Raw genomic sequence first — 20,261 nt, forward strand, 5'->3', positions numbered from 1 at the left:
CCACAGATTATTTATTTATTTATTTATTTTAGGCTGGTTCACAACATAGCACCCCACAGATAATTTAAAACAAATCCTGGAGATTATATTTTATCCAGAAATAAGTAACTTTATGTCTCTTACAAATACAGATTTTTTTCATACGTAATTGCACTACCATTATTACACCTAAGAATTCAGCAAAAATAAATTCTTAATGCCTAAAAAGCAATCTCCTGCACAATGTGCAATTGCCCCCTGCATTCTGGGAGAAATTATACACTTTATGTTGATTGTCATGATGGTTGGAAGTCACTTTAAGAATGCCAGATTAAGAACTGTTCTTTCACAATGTCCCCAAAGGAATTGCCACAGAATAAGAGTGCAGAATATCACCCTTGAAATTTGTCAGCAGGGGCTGAAGCACCGTCTCGCGGCTAAGTTTGTGTGTTCTCAAGACTTCTCAAATGGTTGTGTGACAGACTGGTGAGCAGAGACGATTGCTTCATTGAGGAAGCCGGCCTTGGGGAGGGATCTTCTGAAACGGCTGTCCACAAGGAGGAAGGCCTGCAAACGGGGGACTCATGCATGCACGGGGACAGGGACTGTAGAACCTTCTAACACGCATGCATGGTCAACACAGTGAAAATTCCAAATGGAAAAGTAGGCTGTCCAGTGAAAAGTCAAGGCGTAGGACTCCCCTGACTCCAGCTGCCTGGAAGCTGCCACCCTGGTAGCAGTTTCCTGCATGTTCCTCCAGAGATAGTCCACACATCTAGAAGTATTTGTAAATATTTTGATTTGATGAAGATTTGCTGTGGCTCCCCAATTTCCTCTCTCATCGACCACTTCTGTTTGCTCGCTGGCCTCTTCATCGTGGCAGGAACTATGTGAGCAGATGAGACTTTTCAACACACCCGGCTTGGCTCCAACCTCAAGTCCTATGCACTTGCTGTTTGCGTGGTCTAGAAAGTTCCACCAGCTTTCCACGCGCTTGCTCCCTCACCACGTTCGGGCCTTCACTCAACCGTAACCCAGCAAGGCCTACCCCCACCAGGCAACCTGCGACTTCAACTACCCCCCACACACACACACACACTTTGTGTCCCTTCTCTGCTTTTGTTTCTTAAGCACTTACCACTAACTTTCCAGATGTTTAACTTATCCTTGATCATTGCTCTCTACTGGAATGTAATTTCCATAAGGGCAGAGATTTTTTTTTTAAGTGGTTCAGATTTTTGTTTTATTTATTTTTTTCCCAGCATATTATGGGGGTACAAATGTTAAGGTTACCTATATTTCACTTGCTCCCCTCCCCTCTTGAGTCAGAGCTTCAAGCGTGTCCATCCCCCAGTTGGTGCATATCACACTCATTATGTATGTATATACCCATCTCCTCCCCCCGACCTGCCCAACACTCGACAAATGTTATTCCTATATGTCCACTTAGGTGTTGATCAGTTAATACCAATTTGCTGGTAAGGGATTTCTTAATATCCATATATAATTTCCCAATTCAACATTTTGTTATAAAAGTTTTCAAGCATATAGAAAAAGTGGACAAATGGCACAATGATTGCTCTGACATCCACCTACTTAGGTTTAACAATTATTAACATTTTGTCATACTTTGTATGTACACATTATTTTTTGCTGAACCACTTGAAAACTTCCACATATCTTGACACTTTAATACTTAAGGATGTATCTCTGAAAAATGTGACATGTTCCTTCACACTATTGTCATTCTTAAGAAAAACTTAACACGCTGGGTGCAGTGGCTCACGCCTGTAATCCCAGCACTCTGGGAGGCCGAGGCAGGTAGATCGCTCAAGATCAGGAGTTCGAAACCAGCCTGAGCAAGAGCAAGACCCCATCTCTACTAAAAAATAGAAAGGAACTAATTGGCCAACAAAAATATATAGAAAAAATTAGCTGGGCATGGTGGCACATGCCAGTAGTCCCAGCTACTCAGGAGGCTGAGGCAGGAGGATCGATTGAGCCCAGGAGTTTGAGGTTGCTGTGAGCTAGGCTGATGCCCAGGCAAGAGTGAGACTCTGTCTCGAAAATGAAAAAAAGAAAAACTAGGCTGGATGCAGTGGCTCACGCCTATAATCCTAGCACTCTGGGAGGCCAAGGTGAGCGGATTGCTCGAGGTCAGGAGTTCAAAATCAGCCTGAGTTCCATAGAGGTGGTACGAGTAAAAAAAAAAAACAAAATCAGCCTGAGCAAGAGTGAAACCCCATCTCTACTATAAATAGAAAGAAATTAATTGGCCAACTAATATATATAGAAAAACTTAGCCGGGCATGGTGGCCCATGCCTGTAGTCCCAGCTACTCGGGAGGCTGAGGCAGGAGGATCGCTTGAGCCCAGGAGTTTGAGGTTGCTGTGAGCTAGGCTGACGCCACGGCACTCACTCTAGCCTGGGCAGCAAAGCGAAACTCTGTCTCAAAAAAACCCAAAAAACAATTATAGTGTTGAGTGAGAAAAGCAAGAACGGCCTGAGGTATCTAACACAATAATGGGCATGTAAATTAGGAAATACATGCACCGGAAACAATGGTAATCATTTTATTTTATTTATTTATTTGAGACAGAGTCTCACTCCGTTGCCCAGGCTAGAGTGCCATGGCATCAGCCTAGCTCACAGCAACCTCAATCTCCTGGGCTCAGGCAATCCTCCTGCCTCAGCCGCCCGAGTAGCTGGGACTACACCACCACGCCCAGCTAATGTTTTCTATTTCTAGTAGAGATGGGGGTCTCGCTCTTGCTCAGCTGACCTCAACTTCTGACCTCAAGCCATCCTCCCACCTCGGCCTCCCAGAATGTGAGGATTATAGGCGTGAGCCACCACACCTGGCCTCTCACGTCAATAAAGGTAGGCAAGATATGTATGAACATACTAGAATGTTGCCAGTAGGTGGCACTGAAAGATAGTGGGATGTTGGGACGTAAAGGATTCAATTAAATTTAAAACAGGAGGTGTCAGGTGGGGTGTAATAAGCCATAAACCAAAGGTGTGGGATTAACCCAACCCATGACACCTGAGATCTAAAAAGACAATCGGTGTGGAGGATAATGAATCCCAAATTTAGTGGCAAAGTTATCTCTGGGGTGGTATCAGGTGGTTTCAAACACATTTGCAAAGTAGGCTTCTTTTAAAAAAAAAAAGAAAAAAAAGTCACGCCTGTAATCCTAGCACTCTGGGAGGCCGAGGTGGGCGGATTGCTCGAGGTCAGGAGTTCCAAACCAGCCTGAGCAAGAGGGAGACCCCATCTCTACTATAACTAGAAAGAAATTAATTGACCAACTGAAATATATAGAAAAAATTAGCTGGGCATGGTGGCACATGCCTGTAGTCCCAGCCTGGACAGTCTCCAGCCTGGACAACAAAGCGAGACTCTGTCTCAAAAAAAAAAAAAAGTAAATAAAAAATAAAATAAAGTCTAGTTAGACACTGAGACCTACTGAGGCCTGCTCTAAGCAAGGCAAGAGATGTGTTCAGGACACAGTGGCATCAAACAGCCTTTCTCCATGGCACCATCAGAAAGGCTAGATTAGAACTGGATAAGTATTTTCTTTTTCCTTTTTTCTTTTCTTTTTTTTTTTTTTCTTGAGACAGTGTCTTGGTCTGTTTCCCAGGCTACAGTGCAGTGGTGTCATCATAGCTCACTGCAACTTCAAACTCCTGGGCTCAAGTGATCCTCCCGCCTCAGCCTCCTGAGTAGCTGGAACTACAGGATTGCACCACCACACCCAACTAATTTTTCTATTTTTTTGTAGAGATGGGTCTCGCTCTTGCTCAAGCTGGTCTGGAACTCCTAGCCTCAAGCAATCCTCTTGCCTCAGTCTCCCAGAGCACTAGGATCACAGGCATGAGCCACTGCTTCCAGCCAGAACTGGCTAGCTTTCTCATGCAAGGATCTACCCTCATTAGAAGGCACTGTCAATTTAAAGAACCACACACAGAGAAAAGTACACTTATTATTGTAAGGTTTTTCGGCGGTGGCGAAAAGAAAAGAGACACAGAAAGAGAAAGAGTGGGGGGCCAAACCACGTGGCTTTATTATACACTCGTGGACGAGGTTCTGGGGCCCCAAGAGCAGGGGCCCCGGAAGTCGCCGCAGTTTGAAGGGGCTGAGGCCTTTTATATCCTTTGGGCCTGGCTAGGGACTTTTGGCGGGAAGAGCTGGGGATTTTAGGAGGGGCTGGAGGTGTTTGTGGAATCCAGGAGCCAAAACATTCTTATCTAGGTGGACATCTGGGTGTGGATCCTCTCAGCAGGGCCTGGCAGTTTTGTCCTTGGCAGGTCAGGTCACTAAGCGTTTTCTTTTTCCATCTAGGGAGGGGAGGGGGCCCCTGCCACCAGCCTTACAATTATGAGTGTACAGCTTGCTGGATTTTCACAATCTGAGCACCCCATGTAACCAGCATCCAAATCAAGAAAGAGAAGTCCCCCGTATGTCCCCTCCAGTCACAATGCCCCCACGAGTAACCACCACCCTGACTGTTATCACCCCAGATTGGTTTCTCTTGTTCTAGAACTTCATATCTAGAATCATACAATTGTAGTTTTTGAGTGTGGCTTTTTTTCATTTAGCACAATGCTTTTGAGGTCCATCCTTGCAGTTGTATAGATAAATAGTTCATTTTCTTTTACTGCTGACTGTTAATCTAGTGTGTGCAGGTACCATAATGTGCTGATCCACCCCAGTGTTGAGGGGCATTTGGGTGGTTTCCAGTTTGGGGCTATCATGAATGTCATTCACAGCATTTGGTAGACTAAAGTGAGGGAATTTCAGGGACAAGTGGCGGGGGCGCAGGGTGGGCATATGTCCAGCATTAGGAAATACTGCATTGTAATTTTTTTTTTTTTTTTTGAGACAGAGTCTCGCTTTGTTGCCCAGGCTAGAGTGAGTGCCGTGGCGTCAGCCTAGCTCACAGCAACCTCAAACTCCTGGGCTCAAGCGATCCTCCTGCCTCAGCCTCCCGGGTAGCTGGGACTATAGGCATGTGCCACCACGCCTGGCTGATTTTTTCTATATATATATTAGTTGGCCAATTAATTTCTTTCCATTTATAGTAGAGACGGGGTCTCACTCTTGCTCAGGCTGGTTTGGAACTCCTGACCTGAAGCAATCCTCCCGCCTCGGCCTCCCAGAGTGCTAGGATTACAGACATGAGCCACCGCCCAGCCTGCATTGTAATTTTTTAAGGAAGTAATTTGCACTTCGACATTTATTGTTTTGAAGACTGACTTATGTAACAGTAAGAAATAGTGAAATTTAGAGTTTAACATCAAAGCATATGACTTTATGTTTCAGAACAAATGGATTCCTTTTATGACTGGTGGCATATTCATGCCCCATTGATTTTTTTGCTTTCATTGGACATTTTATACATCAATAACTTGCAAATACTAGCAGGTACTAACTGAAAATAAAAATATTTTAATTATTGGCATGGCCCTATTATTTTGCGATGAGATTTTGAGTGCCGTTTGTTTGCCCGGTTTGCAGGCAGCGGGGAAGTCAGAGAGAAAACTTGCAGCAAACACCTTGGCCCTTGGGGCGCGCAAGTTCTGGGGGCACCATTTTCGCCTGCAGAATCAGCCCGGTGCCACGAGGGGGCGCCATCGGCGAGGCCGCGGGCCTCTCGGGCGCGGCGGCGAGGCGGGCCGGCTGCAGCACGCAGGTCCTTCGTCCTCGCCAGGGAGACCCTCGCTCAGTTCTCACCGCCCCCGGGGAAAGACACCCCGTTTTGCAGATGAGCAAGGGCACCAGCCAAGTCGCGTCACGCAGAAGAGGCGGAGCTGGGATTTGAACCCGGGTCTCTGTGGCTCTGCAGCCTGAAGGAATTTCCCCCCACGGCTTTCTCCGGGTGTATGGGAGGGGTACTTTTCTTCCACCAGTCCCACTCCGTGTGCCCCCTCCCGTGTTCTGGCACCTTCCTCTCCCGCCTCGGGGGCACACTCACCTCCTCAAACGCCCCTCGCACACCTGTCTCAGCCTCGTCCTTTGCCCACCCACACAGGCAGACTGCCGAGCGCCCCCTCCACCTGTCCCCTCATCTCCTCCCCAGCGTGCTGTCTGGGCCCAGCCCTGTCCCCACCTGCCCGCCTGGGTCCCTGCCCAGGCCTCGCTGGGCTGCCCCAGCTCCCACATGCAGAAGAGGCAGCTCCGAGACTCAGGATTCGTAGGTGGGTCCAACTGGATCTTGCTCTCACCCCCAGGAAGGCCCGTGTCCCAGGAAGAGAGACATGGGGGGTGCACTCAGCCCTCCCCGACCCCACCCTCCATCGCCACCGAGGCTAGGAACCAGAGACCGACCGTGGGCACGTGGCCCTGCCCGTGTGGCCAGACGTGAGCGCAATCTGGAATTTCAGGGCTATAAATCACTTGGTGGCAGGGAGCTCATAAAAGCTGTTGGCCCATCCTGGTCCACCTGCCTGGCCTCTTGTCCCCTCCTCTGGACACCCCCCTTCCTTGGAGGGCCCGTGCATATATAGGGAGCCAGCGCGAGTGGGCTGCCAGAGAGGCTTCTGGCAGAGCAGGTGAGGGGACTCCGGGGGTCTGGATGCGGCAGGGAGGCCCGGGGAGGGCCAGCGCCGCACTGTGGCCGGTGGCTGTCCTGTCTGAGCCCGTGGTGGGCACGCTGGTACCAGCCTGGGCCCCGCAGAGAGCCGAGCAGCCCCCAGCACCTGGGCTGTGGCGTGGAGATGGGGGGGAGGGGGGTCCAGCTGAGTCCTCCCTCCCCCCTCTCCCCTCCCCTGGCCTCTGCCAGCCTCATCCCTGCTCCTGTGTCCCGCGCAGCACGATGGCTCCCGCCGTACCAGAGGCTGAGAAGGGCTCTCCCTTCGTGGTGGGGCTGCTGGTCGTGGGCAACATCGTCATTCTGGTGAGACCTGCCGCCGTGCCGTGCCGGGGTGCGTGTGTGGTGGGGACAGTCCCCAGCGTGGGGCGGGGGCTGAGGGCCCAGGACGCCCAAGCGGGCGGGAGCCACAGACTCTCAAGTCCGGTTTAAGCCCCAGCTCCCCCTCCCCCCGGCTGTGTGACGCTGGCAAGCCACTTGACCTCTCTGAGCCTCGTTTCCCTCACCTATGGATTGCGACCCCACGGCGTGAGATGTCGCGTGGGGTGATCTATGCATAGCCCTCAGCTCAGGCGTGCTTGACAAGTGCTAGCCATCATAGTCAACGTCACTGTGGACGTAAAGTGACGGCCGGGCGCTCGGGAGGCCGTGATGCTGAATGGCAGCGATGGCTTTCCATTCCCGTCGGGTCTCGTGTTGTTTCCTTTTGTGAATGTGTGAGTCCCGCGCTCGGCTTGGTTTCTGGCAGTGGCATTGCTGGGCGGATGCATTTGTGATTTTGGGGACCGTGGCTGCACGTCCCCCTCCTCGGGGCATGACGGCCCCGTCAAGGGGGGGCAGGTAGGCCAGGCAGGTCCTTCCTCTGTGCCAGGCACGCGCTCCCGGCTTTGCACGTGGCGTGTCCTTTTGTCCCTGAAGCAGCGGGGCTGTGGGGGTCGCGGGTCTGGCTGGGCCCTCCCTCCCCTCCTGGCCTCTGCCCGGCCTCAGCCCTGCTCGCAGAGGGCGAGGTCTCGGCCACTTGTGCCCGCCTTACCGAGAGGGCAGGGGACGCTCAGAGCGGGGACAAGACTTGCTCCTGGGGACTGGCGGGGCCAGGGCTGCCGGGCCTGCGCGGCCCTTCCCAACCGGCTGCCCCGTCCAGCTGTCAGGCCTGGCCCTGTTCGCCGAGACGGTGTGGGTGACGGCCGACCAGTACCGCGTGTACCCGCTGATGGGCGTCTCGGGCAAGGACGACGTCTTCGCCGGCGCCTGGATTGCCATCTTCTGCGGCTTCTCCTTCTTCGTGGTGGCCAGCTTCGGCGTGGGCGCAGCGCTGTGCCGCCGCCGCTCCATGGTCCTCACGGTGAGGCCCCAGGAGGAGGGCGGAGGGCGGGCGCGGAGGTCACTGTCGCAGGGTCGTAATAACTGGCGGGGACTCCACTCGGCACCGCGCCCGGGGCCTCGTGGGCGTCATTTCATTTCGTCTTCCTGCAGCCCAATCATCAGGCTCGGCCGTGCCCCCACTGCACACACACAAAAAAACGGGGGCACAGCAGGACGACCGGAGTAGCAGGGCTGGGATTTGAACCCCAGCTACTTGGTCTCCAGACCCCGTGCTGGTGAGCTCTGCCAATGGTAACAATGACAAAAATGGCGACGGCACGGCTTGCATGCCAGTGATTTACACAGATCAGTTCATTTATTTCTCACAGCCAACCCTGAGGTACTGTCATCACCCGCATCGCCATGACCCTGTTCGACAGAGATTGAAACAGAGGTTCAGAGAGGGGGAGTAACTTATCCGGGGTCACACAGCAAGTGAATGGTAGGGCCGGTTTAAACCTGAGCACTTCAGCTCTTGAGCCTGTGCTCTTAATCTCTCTCCACCAACAACGACCCACAGGTCCCAGCGTGGGTCTCTCCTGTGCCTGACACCAGGGTAAGCGGGTTAGAAAATGAGTTCCCTCAGTCCTCCCAGGAGCCCTCCGAAGTCAGGGCTTGTACCCATTTACCAGGCGAGGAAACGGAGGCTCAAAGAGGCCCACAGCCTCTCCCAGGGGAAGGAAGGGATAGGGAAGGTGAGCCTTGTGGGACTTCAGCTTCACCCTGAGTAAGATGGAGTCGTGTCTCCTCTAGTCACTTGTCATTAACTAAGACACAGAATTTTTTTTTCTTTTTTTTTTTTTTACTTTCTTATGGGAAATGTCAGACATGCACTGAAGTAGAGGGAAGGGCATTCTGAGTCCCGTGGACCTGTCACCCGGTTTCAACCACAGGCTGGCCAACACTGTCGCCTCTCCTCCAGCCTTTGCCTGCCCACATTTTTTTCTTCCTGGGGTATTTTGAAGCTCATTCTAGACACCATGTCCTTTGCCTGTAAATATTTGAGTGCACACTTCTCGGAGTGATAAGGATATTGTTGTAAAGCAGGGGGGCGGGTTGTGCAATCTGTCCCCGCCCAGCGTCCTGTGGCTTTACAGGCGAGGGGCATGGTGGAGGCAGGGAGAGAATTTTCACTAAACACCAACTATTGGGCTTTTTCCCCCCTCTTTGCTGTTGGCACGGCCCATACAATTCATCTTAGTTCCTCCATATCTTCCAATGCCCAATCTGTGCTCAAATGTCCCTAGTTGTCTTTTTTTAATTTAATTTTTTATTTTTTAATTTTTATTTCTTTTATTTGTTTATTTTGGTATTTGCACAAGTACAACCTGGTTGTCTTTACTGGTTTTTTCTTTTTCTTTTCTTTTTTTTTTGAGACAGAGTCTCACTCTGTTGCCCAGGCTAGAGTGAGTGCCGTGGCATCAGCCTAGCTCACAGCAACCTCAAACTCCTGGGCTCAAGCGATCCTCCTGCCTCAGCCTCCCGAGTAGCTGGGACTACAGGCATGCGCCACCATGTCCGGCTAATCTTTTCTATATATCTTTAGTTGGCCAGCTCATTTCCTTCTATTTGTAGTAGAGATGGGGGTCTCGCTCTTGCTCAGGCTGGTTTCAAACTCCTGACCTTGAACTCCTGCAGGATCGCTCAAGGTCAGGAGTTCAAAACCAGCCTGAGCGAGAGCAAGACCCCATCTCTACTAAAAACAGAAAGAACTTAATTGACCAACTACAACTATATATACAAAAAATTAGCCGGGCATGGTGGCGCATGCCTGTAGTCCCAGCTACTCGGGAGGCTGAGGCAGGAGGATTGCTTGAGCCCAGGAGTCTGAGGTTGCTGTGAGCTAGGCTGATGCCACGGCACTCACTCTAGCCTGGGCAACAAAGCGAGACTCTGTCTCAAAAAAAAAAATAAAAAAATCATTGTATTTCTAGGCACTGATCCATCCCTTTGGGGCGGGGGTGGGTTCACGGGCTCTGTCCCGACGGGTGTCCGTTTGTCCGTCCTCTCCCCGCAGTACCTACTGCTCATGCTGGTCGTCTACATCTTCGAGTGCGCCTCCTGCATCACGTCCTACACGCACCGTGACTACGTGAGGCCGGGGCAGGGGTCGCGGGGGCGCGGCGAGGGTTGCTGGCGGGGCGGAGGCCCTGCTCACCCTGCGGTCCGGCCCTCCGCAGATGGTGTCCAACCCGTCCCTGATCACCAGGCAGATGCTGACCTTCTACAGTGCGGACAGCGACCAGGGCCGGGAGCTCACCCGCCTCTGGGACCGCGTCATGATGGAGGTGGGCGCGGGCGGCCTGGGGCTCTGTCCCCGAGGAGGTGGGTGGGGCTCCCGCAGGCCCGCAGGGAGATGAGTGGGTGCTTCAAAGACACCACTCTGGGACCCCTATGAGGGCAGGGCTGCAGTCATCACCGTTCCAGAAGAGTAAACAGGCCCAGGAGGGGACGGTCTCTGGCCTGGGGTCATGCGATTGCTAAGTGGCAGGGCTGGGCCCAGCTCCTAACTGTTGTACCTGCTGCTGCAAGAGGAAGAGCGACAATAACAACAGCAACCACTAATTGAGCACTGACTTTTGTTTAGTGTTGTTCAAAGCACTTTTAGGCCGGGCGCGGTGGCTCACGCCTGTCGTCCCAGCACTCTGAGAGGCGTGAGGATCGCTCAAGGTCAGGAGTTCAAAACCAGCCTGAGCAAGAGCAAGACCCCCGTCTGTACTATAAATAGAAAGAAATGAATTGGCCAACTAAAAATATATAGAAAAAATTAGCCGGGCATGGTGGCGCATGCCTGTGGTCCCAGCTACTTGGGCGGCTGAGGCAGGAGAATCGCTTGAGCCCAGGAGTCTGAGGTTGCTGTGAGCTAGGCTGACGCCACGGCACTCTAGCCCGGGTGACAGAGTGAGACTCTGTCTCAGAAATTAAAAAAAAAAAAAAAAAAAAAGGTGCAAAGTACTTTTAAAGCTTATTCAGCCCTCACGATCACCCCACAACAAAGATTAGCTTTTTAGCGATGGGAAAACCAAGGCAAGAGATTGGACGGCTCGAGTGAGGTCACACAGCTGGTAGGTCACAGAACGGGAAGTATTGAAACCCAGGTTCCAGAAGCCACACTCTTAATTAAATCCAACGTTATATTGGGTCAGAAGAAGAAGAAATTGAGGGATCAAGGGAAATTGAGGTCCCAGCCTTAGCCCTTTTCCTATAGCTGGCCAGGATTTGAACCCATGTTGTTTTGTTTTGTTTTTGCAACAGAGACTCATTTTGTTGCCCAGGCTAGAGTGAGTGCCGTGGCGTCAGCCTAGCTCACAGCAACCTCCAATTCCTGGGCTCAAGCGATCCTCCTGCCTCAGCCTCCTGAGTAGCTGGGACTACAGGCATGCGCCACCATGCCCCGCTAATTTTTTTCTATATATTTTTAGCTGTCCAATTAACTTCTTTCTATTTTTGGTAAAGGCTGGGTCTCGCTCTTGCTCAGGCTGGTCTCGAACTCCTGAGCTCAAACGATCCTCCCACCTCAGCCTCCCAGAGTGCTAGGGTTACAGGCGTGAGCCACCGCCCCTGGCCTTGAACCCATGTTCGAAATGACGCCCAAGCCTATGTTTTCATCATTCGGGAGCCACAAATTAAACACACACCAGGGCCAGCAAAAGACAGAAATCTGCCTTTTTGTCATTTTGTCAGCCTAGTAGAGTCGTGAGTGTGGGCTTGATCCAAATGCACCATCAGCCTCTGGTCCTCAGACAAATACCGTCTGATCCTTGTGCACACAGACATGCCCCCTCCTCACTTGGAGGCCCAGGACGTGGGGACGTTGGGCCCTCGCTGTGCCACCTGGGGCAGGGGGCTCCTCTCTAAGCCTGCGCGACCCCCACCTTCCCCCCCAGCAAGAATGCTGCGGCACCTCCGGCCCCATGGACTGGGTGAACTTCACATCAACCTTCCGGGCGGCCACTCCGGAGGTGGCGTTCCCCTGGCCCCCACTGTGCTGTCGCCGGACCGGAAACTTCATCCCCATCAACGAAGAGGGCTGCCGCCTGGGCCACGTGGACTACCTGTTCACCAAGGTGTGTCCCCTTCCCCCAGCTGCGCCTGCGCCTGTCTGTTGATCCGTCTATCTCTGGGCTCTGCCCCTTCTTACTCCCTCGCTGGTTCTTATACCTCCTCCTCCCTCCCACTGTCCGTCTCCTTCCCTCTCCTCCTTTCCCCTCTGGTTTTCTCTCCTCTCTGTCTCTCTCTCTGCAAGTCAGCAGGATGCATACAGGGTCTGTGCCGCCCAGACCTGGCACCTGCAACTTTTCTCAGGCCTTCTGGGACTAGGAGCGACCACAGTAACAGCAGCACTTACCACACCTGTACCTCATGCCAGGCATCCTGCTCAGTGCTTCACGTTTTTATCTTATTTAATCCTCAGCACAATCTTAGTATAAAGTAGAGATTTTAACGGCCCCATTTTACAGATGGTAAAACTGAGAGGTCCCTCGCTGGCGGGGGATGGAGTTGGGATTTGATTTTAGGAGGTCGGGAGGCGCCTTAACTGCGCAGGGCAAGCACGGACTAAGGAGAGGACCAGTCCCCGGGGTCCCTCCAGCTGCTCTGGGCTTGGCAAGCCCCGCCTCTGCGCGCAGTGACTCTCAACACCCCCCACACCCCGCCGTCCCCCTGCCCAGGGCTGCTTCGAGCACATCGGCCACGCCATCGACAGCTACACATGGGGCATCTCCTGGTTTGGCTTCGCCATCCTGATGTGGACGGTGAGCAGTGGGGACCCCTGGGCCGGGTGGGAGTGGGTGTGGGGCTGGGGCGCCCCTCATGTCCCTGCGTCTCCCCAGCTTCCGGTGATGCTGATAGCCATGTATTTCTACACCACGCTCTGAGGAGCAGGAAGGGAAGGCCACGGTCACAGGTCACAGCCCAGGCTCCCCCGCCTCCTGCTCCCGCCCCCTCCAGCCTCACCCCCCCAGTTCCCTCTCTTCACCCCCCCCCCCCCGGGATCTTTTTCCAGGTTTCTGAGCCCTGCTGGGCCTTGCGTGAGTCCTGAAAGCCAAGGACTGGTGTGCGTGGATTCTTAGCTCTGAGCCTCGTTTCACTGGGCTGGTTCCTGGCCCATCTTTCAGGTCCTGTCCTCAGGGGACCCTTCCCCGACCCCCAACCCATTCACAGATGCCTCCGTGTAGCTCCCTGAGGCCTCCCTCATGGCTTGTGATTGTCTGTGTAAGCTCTGGTGGACTGGGATTGCCATGAGAGGAGAGACAAGTTCTGTCATGGTCACTTCACTGTCCCCATCATTGCCCAGCACAGACCATATAATCAATAAACACCGATTGATTGAACGAATGAATGAATTTGTTTTCCTCCGGGTCAAGGGTGAACGAACAAGAACTCTTCCGATGGAAGAGGCAGAAACCCAGCTGGCACTGACTGAAGCAGGAAATGCAACTCCGTGGCCCATGTAACTGAGTCAGCAGGGCTGGCTTCAGGCGTGTCTGGATCCAGGGGTTCAATCTAGGTTTCCAGGAGACCTGCCTCACCCTCAGAAAGGATTTCTCTGGCAACACCAGACTTTCGTCTTTGTAGCTAAGCAACACGGGCAGTATAAAAGGGCCTCTCTCTCTCAATAGCTTTAGCCAAGGTGAGGAATTGAATCTCACTGCCTTGGTTTAGGTTCTAGGCCCATCCTGTGGTTGGGGAAGGGAGGACACCTGGACTGATAATCCTGCTAAGGATATGTCCAGTGGTGACATTGGGGAGGGTTGTTTATCAAAGGAAAATCAAGGTACAGGGCTATTGAGAAGTACAGGTGATAGACACCCTCCTTCTAGAAAGTTCTCTAAGGGGTCCATGAAAAAAAAACAGTTTAAGAATCCCTCTCTTGTCCTCCCAAAGGTAGCCTCATCCTCTGGCCATTATGCAGCAACTGGGCCTTTCCAGAAACGTCTGGCTTCTTTCCCCATCAAATAAAATTTCTCTGGGTCCTCATTTATCCCATAGGTCTGCAGGTGGTCAGCAGGTGCCGAACTCAGATTTCGTGTTAGCCATGCGATGCCCATGCTCTAGAATACCACACAGCAGTAACAAATGATGAGCAAGAACTCTATGTTTTAACATGGAAAACACTCCAATAAATACGGAGCAGAAATAGCTGAAAACTACGTGCAGTACGTTGTGCTGAAGTGATTTCATTTTTGTAAAAATTATACACACCTATTTCCCAGGAAGGACTCCTTTGAGGAGGGCAGTGGGATGAAAGGCTGATAGGAGGGGAAATTCTCACCATATTTTTAATTTATTTTTTTTTTAATTTTTTATTTTTTTTTGAGACAGAGTCTCGCTTTGTTGCCCAGGCTAGAGTGAGTGCCGTGGCATCAGCCTCGCTCACAGCAACCTCAAACTCCTGGGCTCGAGTGATCCTTCTGCCTCAGCCTCCCTAGTAGCTGGGACTACAGGCATGCGCCACCATGCCCGGATAATTTTTTATATATATATCAGTTGGCCAATTAATTTCTTTCTATTTATAGTAGAGACGGGGTCTTGCTCTTGCTCAGGATGGTTTTGAACTCCTGACCTTGAGCAATCCGCCCGCCTCAGCCTCCCAAGAGCTAGGATTACAGGCGTGAGCCACCGCGCCCGGCCTTAATTTATTTTTTATAACAGCAATTGTGACCGTAGAAATTTTCACCATATATATTTTATCATACATATTTTTATAATGTTTGAAACAATTTTTATGAAGATCATCTATTATTTTTCAAAAATAAAAACCAATAAAGGGATTTCTAAAATACTGAATAGTATGTGGCTTTACTTTTCTAATCAGATTTTTAAAACACCACATAGATGTGATGCACATTGTGTTTTTTTGTTTGTTTGTTTGTTTGTTTTGAGACAGAGTCTCACTTTGTTGCCCAGGCTAAAGTGAATGCTATGGCATCAGCCTAGCTCACAGCAACCTTAAACTCCTGGGCTCAGGCAACCCTACTGCCTCAGCCTCCCAAATAGCTGGGACTACAGGCATGCGCCACCATGCCCGGCTAATTTTTTCTATATATATTAGTTGGCCAATTAATTTCTTTCTATTTATAGTAGAGATGGGGTCTCACTCTTGCTCAGGTTGGTTTCGAACTCCTGACCTGGAGCAATCCACCTGCCTCGGCCTCCCAGAGTGCTAGGATTACAGGCCTGCACATTGTGTTTTATCACACAAGAGCCCCCTCCAGGTTAACCGGACTAACTGGCTCTTCTGGAAGCTCTAGAAACTTCTCCCCCATCCCTGGGCACATATTTGAATGGCTTGTAAACATGTCAAGGAAAAGGAGGATTCCATCCTAATCTGCTTCTAAAGTCTTCACAAGCAAGTTCATGGTGACTTAGTCTGTGACTGGAATTCTCTGAGAGGGGTAAAAAGTCAGGGCTGGGTTCTCACCAGGCCCATCAGACTCTTTTGAGTCTCAGTGTGTCCCTCTGTAAAATGGGGGTTGTAACAGTCCCTACCTCATAGCATAGGGCCACACTCCAAGAGCTCAGGAAACAGTAGACCTTTTTATTATGAATCGTGGATCTTCTCAATCTGGCATAAGCAGAACCAAATGCAGAAATAAACTGCTTGCTGCTATAGCAGCAATTGTCTCTGGTGAATTTCAATTTCAAATATTTGGGGCTCTATCCATCCTTGTCATACGGAAATTGATTAGCCAAAGTAAGTCATATATTTGCATTTATAAAAGTAAAGTCACACCTGAAAATGCTTGGTGCTTCCGGTGAGAAATATTCAACTTATAGGCTCAGCGTATATTAGAGTTAATATGATGTTTTTGGCTGAGGGTCTTTAAAGAATGTTTGAGGAGTTAATGGCGATTGATTGATAAACATCAAACCAGCTTTTTTCCTTAAAATCACATTGCAAAAGAATACTTTATGGCATGAAAACGTACTTGGGAAATTGTAAGTGAAAAAAACAGATTACAATACAACATGCTAAGTATAATTCCTTTTCTGATAAAAATATAAATATATGCATGTTTGCATTTTTTTTTAAAGTCTCCCAAAGGCCAACATTAGTTATTAAAGAAGAGGAGACACTTTTGGGGAATTTTTATTTCATTCCTTGGGTATTTTGGTATTTCCAAATATTCTATGATGATTACTGACTTTGTTCTCCAACAAAAATCAAGAAATAAATGTTGGCTGGGCACGGTGGCTCACGCCTGTAATCCTAGCACTCTGGGAGGTCGAGGCAGGTGGATTGCTTGAGGTCAGGAGTTCAAAACCAGCCTGAGCAAGAGCGAGACCCCATCTCTACTATAAATAGAAACAAATTAATTGGCCAACTAATATATATAGAAAAAATTAGCCGGGCATGGTGTCGCATGCCTGTAGTCCCAGCTACTCGGGAGGCAGAAGCAGTAGGATCACTTGAGCCCAGGAGTTTGAGGTTGCTGTGAGCTAGGCTGATGCCACGGCACTCACTCTAGCCTGGGCAACAATGCAAGACTCTGTCTCAAAAAAAAAGAAAGAAAGAAAGAAATGTTAACAAAAATGCCACTGCTGGACATGAAATGTACACTGAGAAAAGAATTATTCTGATAAACATTTTCAAACTTTATCTGAGCAATTAAGACAGACCAGGCCTTGTAGGATGTGGGGGACTTGGGGTCAGCCTGGCCTCCACCTCGGTCCCAGGTCTGCCACTGCAATCTCTGGCTCCATCTGGCCGCACACCTGCAGAGTGTGGCTCAGCCGGACGGGCAGCAATGCGGTTTGACCAAGGCAGGCCTCAACTGGCAGGACAAGTCTGTCTGCCCTTGCCCCCCTCACTCAAAGGCCAGTTTCTGTGGGTGAGAGGGGAGCAAAGAGGTCAGGGGTCCTGAGGGAAAGGCAGCCATTAGATGACTTTTCCTACCACACCCCAACATGACCACATCCCTCTTTTGCCTCTAACCCTCTATGGCTCCCCAGTACTCTCAGCACAAAGTCCAACTCCTCATCTAGCACTGAAGGCCCATGTGGCTTGGCCCCTTGTTGCCTTCCCTAACCCATCCTGCCCCACTGAGCTCTCTCTTGCTCTGAGATCACAGAAGTAGAAAGAATGAACTATAACGTGATACAGTAGTTAAACGGGACCCAAACCTCTGACTATATCCACTTTTTCTTACACTCCTTCCAAGAGGGCAAGTTGGCTTTTTCACTCAAATGTAAAACTCACACCCTTTGGCCCATCCGATCCCACCCCTGGAAAGGTCTACATTGTTGCGTAAGGTCTCCCAGCATGGGGAAGTAAGTCCTGGGTATTCACAGACTATGTTGTAAAAACTGAACTCTCCAGAGCCAGTGAGAACCTATCTCATGCAGACAGTATCACTGACACCTTGTTCCCCAGGGACTGGGGGCCCAGGAAGCTTTGCTGAGACATGTTGCAGCTGCCCCTGTACCAGGGGGGTAAACTTGTGAATATCCTCAACTCACTCATACATTCATTCATTCAAATATTTATTGCTTGCCTAACGTGCATCAGGCACTGTTCTAGGTTCTGAGGATACAGCAGGGAGCAAATCAGACCTGAGTCTCTCCCTTTATAAAGCTTACCTTCTCAGCCAGGCGCAGTGGCTCACGCCTGTAATCCTGGCACTCTGGGAGGCCGAGGTGGGTGGATCACTCGAGGTCAGGAGTTGGAAACCAGCCTGAGCAAGAGCAAGACCCCGTCTCTACTAAAAATAGAAAGAAATTAATTGACCGACTAAAAATATATATAGAAAAAATTAGCCGGGCATGGCGGCACATGCCTGTAGTCCTAGCTACTCGGGAGGCTGAGGCAGGAGGATTGCTTGAGCCCAGGAGTTTGAGGTTGCTGTGAGCCAGGCTGACACCACACACTCACTCTAGCCTGGGCAACAAAGCGAGACTCTGTCTCAAAAAAAAAAGCTTACCTTCTGGAGGGGGAGAAAAATAAAACCAGCAAGAGAAACAGACAGGTCAAAGGATAATAATTGCCCAGAAAAAAAAAAAAAAAAGAATGAAAAAACAAAGCAAGACCTAGGCAGGGAAAAAGGCAGGGAGCTTCAGCATCCCATCTGCGTCCTGACGGGTGTGTGAGCCTCTGGCAGTGGCAGGGCACTGTCACTGGTCCCTGGTCCGATGCTGTGGTCCGATGCTGTGCTGTGACCCCCACGTCACCATGTGTGTGGGTCAGGAAAGTTCTGAATGGCCACTCCTGGGGTATCACATGCCCTGGGAGCAGGCCCGGAGTCCGCTGCGTGCACAGGGCCCAGCCTGGGAGGGAGGAGGGGTTGGTTGCCCAAAGCAGGCTTTGACCCTGGGCCTAGCAAAGGGTGAACGAACGGACCCTGGGGGCAGAAAGGACCACTGTCCCCTCTCCCTTCAAGTCCTTCCTGACGATTCTGTGATAAGTGACACAGGAAGCACTGAGAAGTGAACGCTATCCATTATCATCACTGTTGTTTTTATTAATAGCAGGGGCCTCCATCCCCCACCCATGCCAGTTATCCATTTACTGCCTCTCAGTTCAGCGTTTGTCACCTGGCACAGGATTAGGCCTTGCCAATAGGGGGTGCTGGAGGGACACTGCAGAAGTTAGGGGCTTCTCTTCCTGATTCCAGTGCCCCGTCCTAGTTCCCACTAAGCTGTGACTGGCCTCTGATGGCTGTTATTCTTCTCCACATTATAGTGGGTGACCACGAGGGCCTTCTTGAGCCCAGTTAGGGACGTGCCACTTAAGGCGACAGATAATTGAGTGCTTTCTCAGATCCTCTATGAATGGAAACAGAAAAATGCAAAGCAGAGAAAGTAAAGGGACAAGAAAATGATGTTTCTAAAGAGCCACACCTGGTCTTGCTGGCAAAAATAATCAAAAGAAGATCCTTGGTTTTTAAATCTCGTTTCACAAAAATTCATTCAGAAAATTGAGAAAACAAGTCTGGAAACTGAAGACATTTTTTAATTTTCAAGAATCTGTACCCAGAGTCAAGGCAAGTGATATTTGTTGCCTAAAATGATGCATCAGCCTCCCAAGTAGCTGGGACTACAAGCATGCACCACCATGCCCGGCTAATATATATATATATATATATTAATTGGCCAACTAATATATATAAATATATATATTAGTTGGCCAATTAATTTCTTTCTATTTATAGTAGAGATGGGGTCTCACTCTTGCTCAGGCTGGTTTTGAACTCCCTGGTCCAGGGCATACCATTTAGCTTTTGTTAACAACCCCAAAAGACAGTGGCTTAAATGACTTTCTTTTAGTCCCTGATGCTGTGGGACCATCTGCTGGACAGTTCTGTTGGTCTCACCTGGCTCACGCATGAAGCTGCAGTCAGCTGAGGGGTGGCCTCATACGCGTCTGGCAGCTGGGGCTGGCTGGTGCTTGGTGTTGGCGGCTGGAGTGATGGCTGTAACTGGGCCATGTGTCTACAGAAGACCAGTCCAGCTATTCACATGCTGGTGCTCACAGGATTCCCAAGAGCAGCAAGAAAGGACAAGCCCTAAAGTGCACAAGCAATTATCTAGTCTCTGCTTTTGTCACGTGTGCCATTGACACATTGGCCAAAGCAAGTCACATGGCTAAGCCCAGAGTCAGTGTGTGGATCGCTTACCCAAGGTTGTATTGTATTGACAATAATCCTTTATTGCCCTGCGACAACGAGGAAAAAAAAGAAAAAAAAAAAAGAAGAGAATTATGGAGGCCATTGTAACAAACGATTTACCAAACAGGGGATGAAGGACGATGAAAAGATGCCAACAGCCCCCATCGGAAGTCATCAAGTGCCTCCACTTGAGAGTGTTCCTCTGTTGTGATCTCCTCAAACAGAAGAGTTACCTGGTCCTTGGATAATTCCTCCAGTGACCAAAGAGCTATCCTATAAATAGGTGCCTTTTTCAGAATTTCAGGCATCATCCACTAAGAAGACAATGCTTTACCTAAATTCATGTTTCAAAACCGAAGTAGAAGATCTATTAAAGACATGAAGATTCCCCTAGATACTTTTTAGATGGTTTCTCAGATGTCTTGGGTACTGAAATGAAAACAAATAAAATAGAAAAGGTAAAAAGGTTAAGAAAACGGTCTTTCTAGAGGACAACTTCAGTCCTGTTGAGAACATAATTACAAGGTCCCTGGTGTTCCAATTCCTCCTAAGTTACCTCTTAGGTAAAAGAACACCTAAGACCAAATTGCCAAGGATGTCCCATCTCGCTACTCCTTTTCTTTCTTTTTTTTTTTTTTTTTGAGACAGAGTCTCACTTTGTTGCTCAGGCTAGAGTGAGTGCCGTGGCATCAGCCTAGCTCACAGCAACCTCAAACTCCTG

General features: G+C 50.1%; 1 protein-coding gene and 1 long non-coding RNA gene across 2 annotated transcripts; one reads left to right on the forward strand and one right to left on the reverse strand.

Annotated features, from left to right (window-relative positions):
* The first annotated feature begins 922 nt into the window (after nt 1-922).
* Nucleotides 923-12,840, forward strand: UPK1A (uroplakin 1A). Its single transcript, XM_075993431.1, has 10 exons — nt 923-1,008; nt 5,588-5,768; nt 6,063-6,176; nt 6,765-6,878; nt 7,714-7,914; nt 9,952-10,026; nt 10,115-10,222; nt 11,822-12,001; nt 12,605-12,688; nt 12,767-12,840. The coding sequence occupies exons 1-10, from the start codon at nt 923-925 to the stop codon at nt 12,809-12,811; spliced, it is 1,188 nt and encodes a 395-aa protein (XP_075849546.1). The 3' UTR covers nt 12,812-12,840.
* Nucleotides 12,841-16,508: 3,668 nt separating this feature from the next.
* On the reverse strand, nt 16,509-17,583 carry LOC142861171 (uncharacterized). Its single transcript, XR_012912557.1, has 2 exons — nt 17,517-17,583; nt 16,509-16,762 (listed from the first exon to the last, which is right to left on the reverse strand). It is a non-coding gene; the product is annotated as an uncharacterized LOC142861171 (long non-coding RNA).
* Between the last annotated feature and the right edge of the window lie 2,678 nt (nt 17,584-20,261).

Source organism: Microcebus murinus, chromosome 16 (genome assembly GCF_040939455.1).
Source record: "Microcebus murinus isolate Inina chromosome 16, M.murinus_Inina_mat1.0, whole genome shotgun sequence".
NCBI classification, from domain to species: domain Eukaryota; kingdom Metazoa; phylum Chordata; class Mammalia; order Primates; family Cheirogaleidae; genus Microcebus; species Microcebus murinus.

What these genes read in the sequence shown, in the direction of transcription:
- UPK1A (XM_075993431.1), top strand. Translation starts at nt 923, where the DNA reads ATGCACTTGCTGTTTGCGTGGTCTAGAAAGTTCCACCAGCTTTCCACG. An exon ending in AGCTCCGAGACTCAGGATTC is followed by an intron (nt 6,177 to 6,764) that starts GTAGGTGGGTCC and finishes GGCCTCTGCCAG; the next exon opens with CCTCATCCCTGCTCCTGTGT. An exon ending in TGGACTACCTGTTCACCAAG is followed by an intron (nt 12,002 to 12,604) that starts GTGTGTCCCCTT and finishes CCCCCTGCCCAG; the next exon opens with GGCTGCTTCGAGCACATCGG.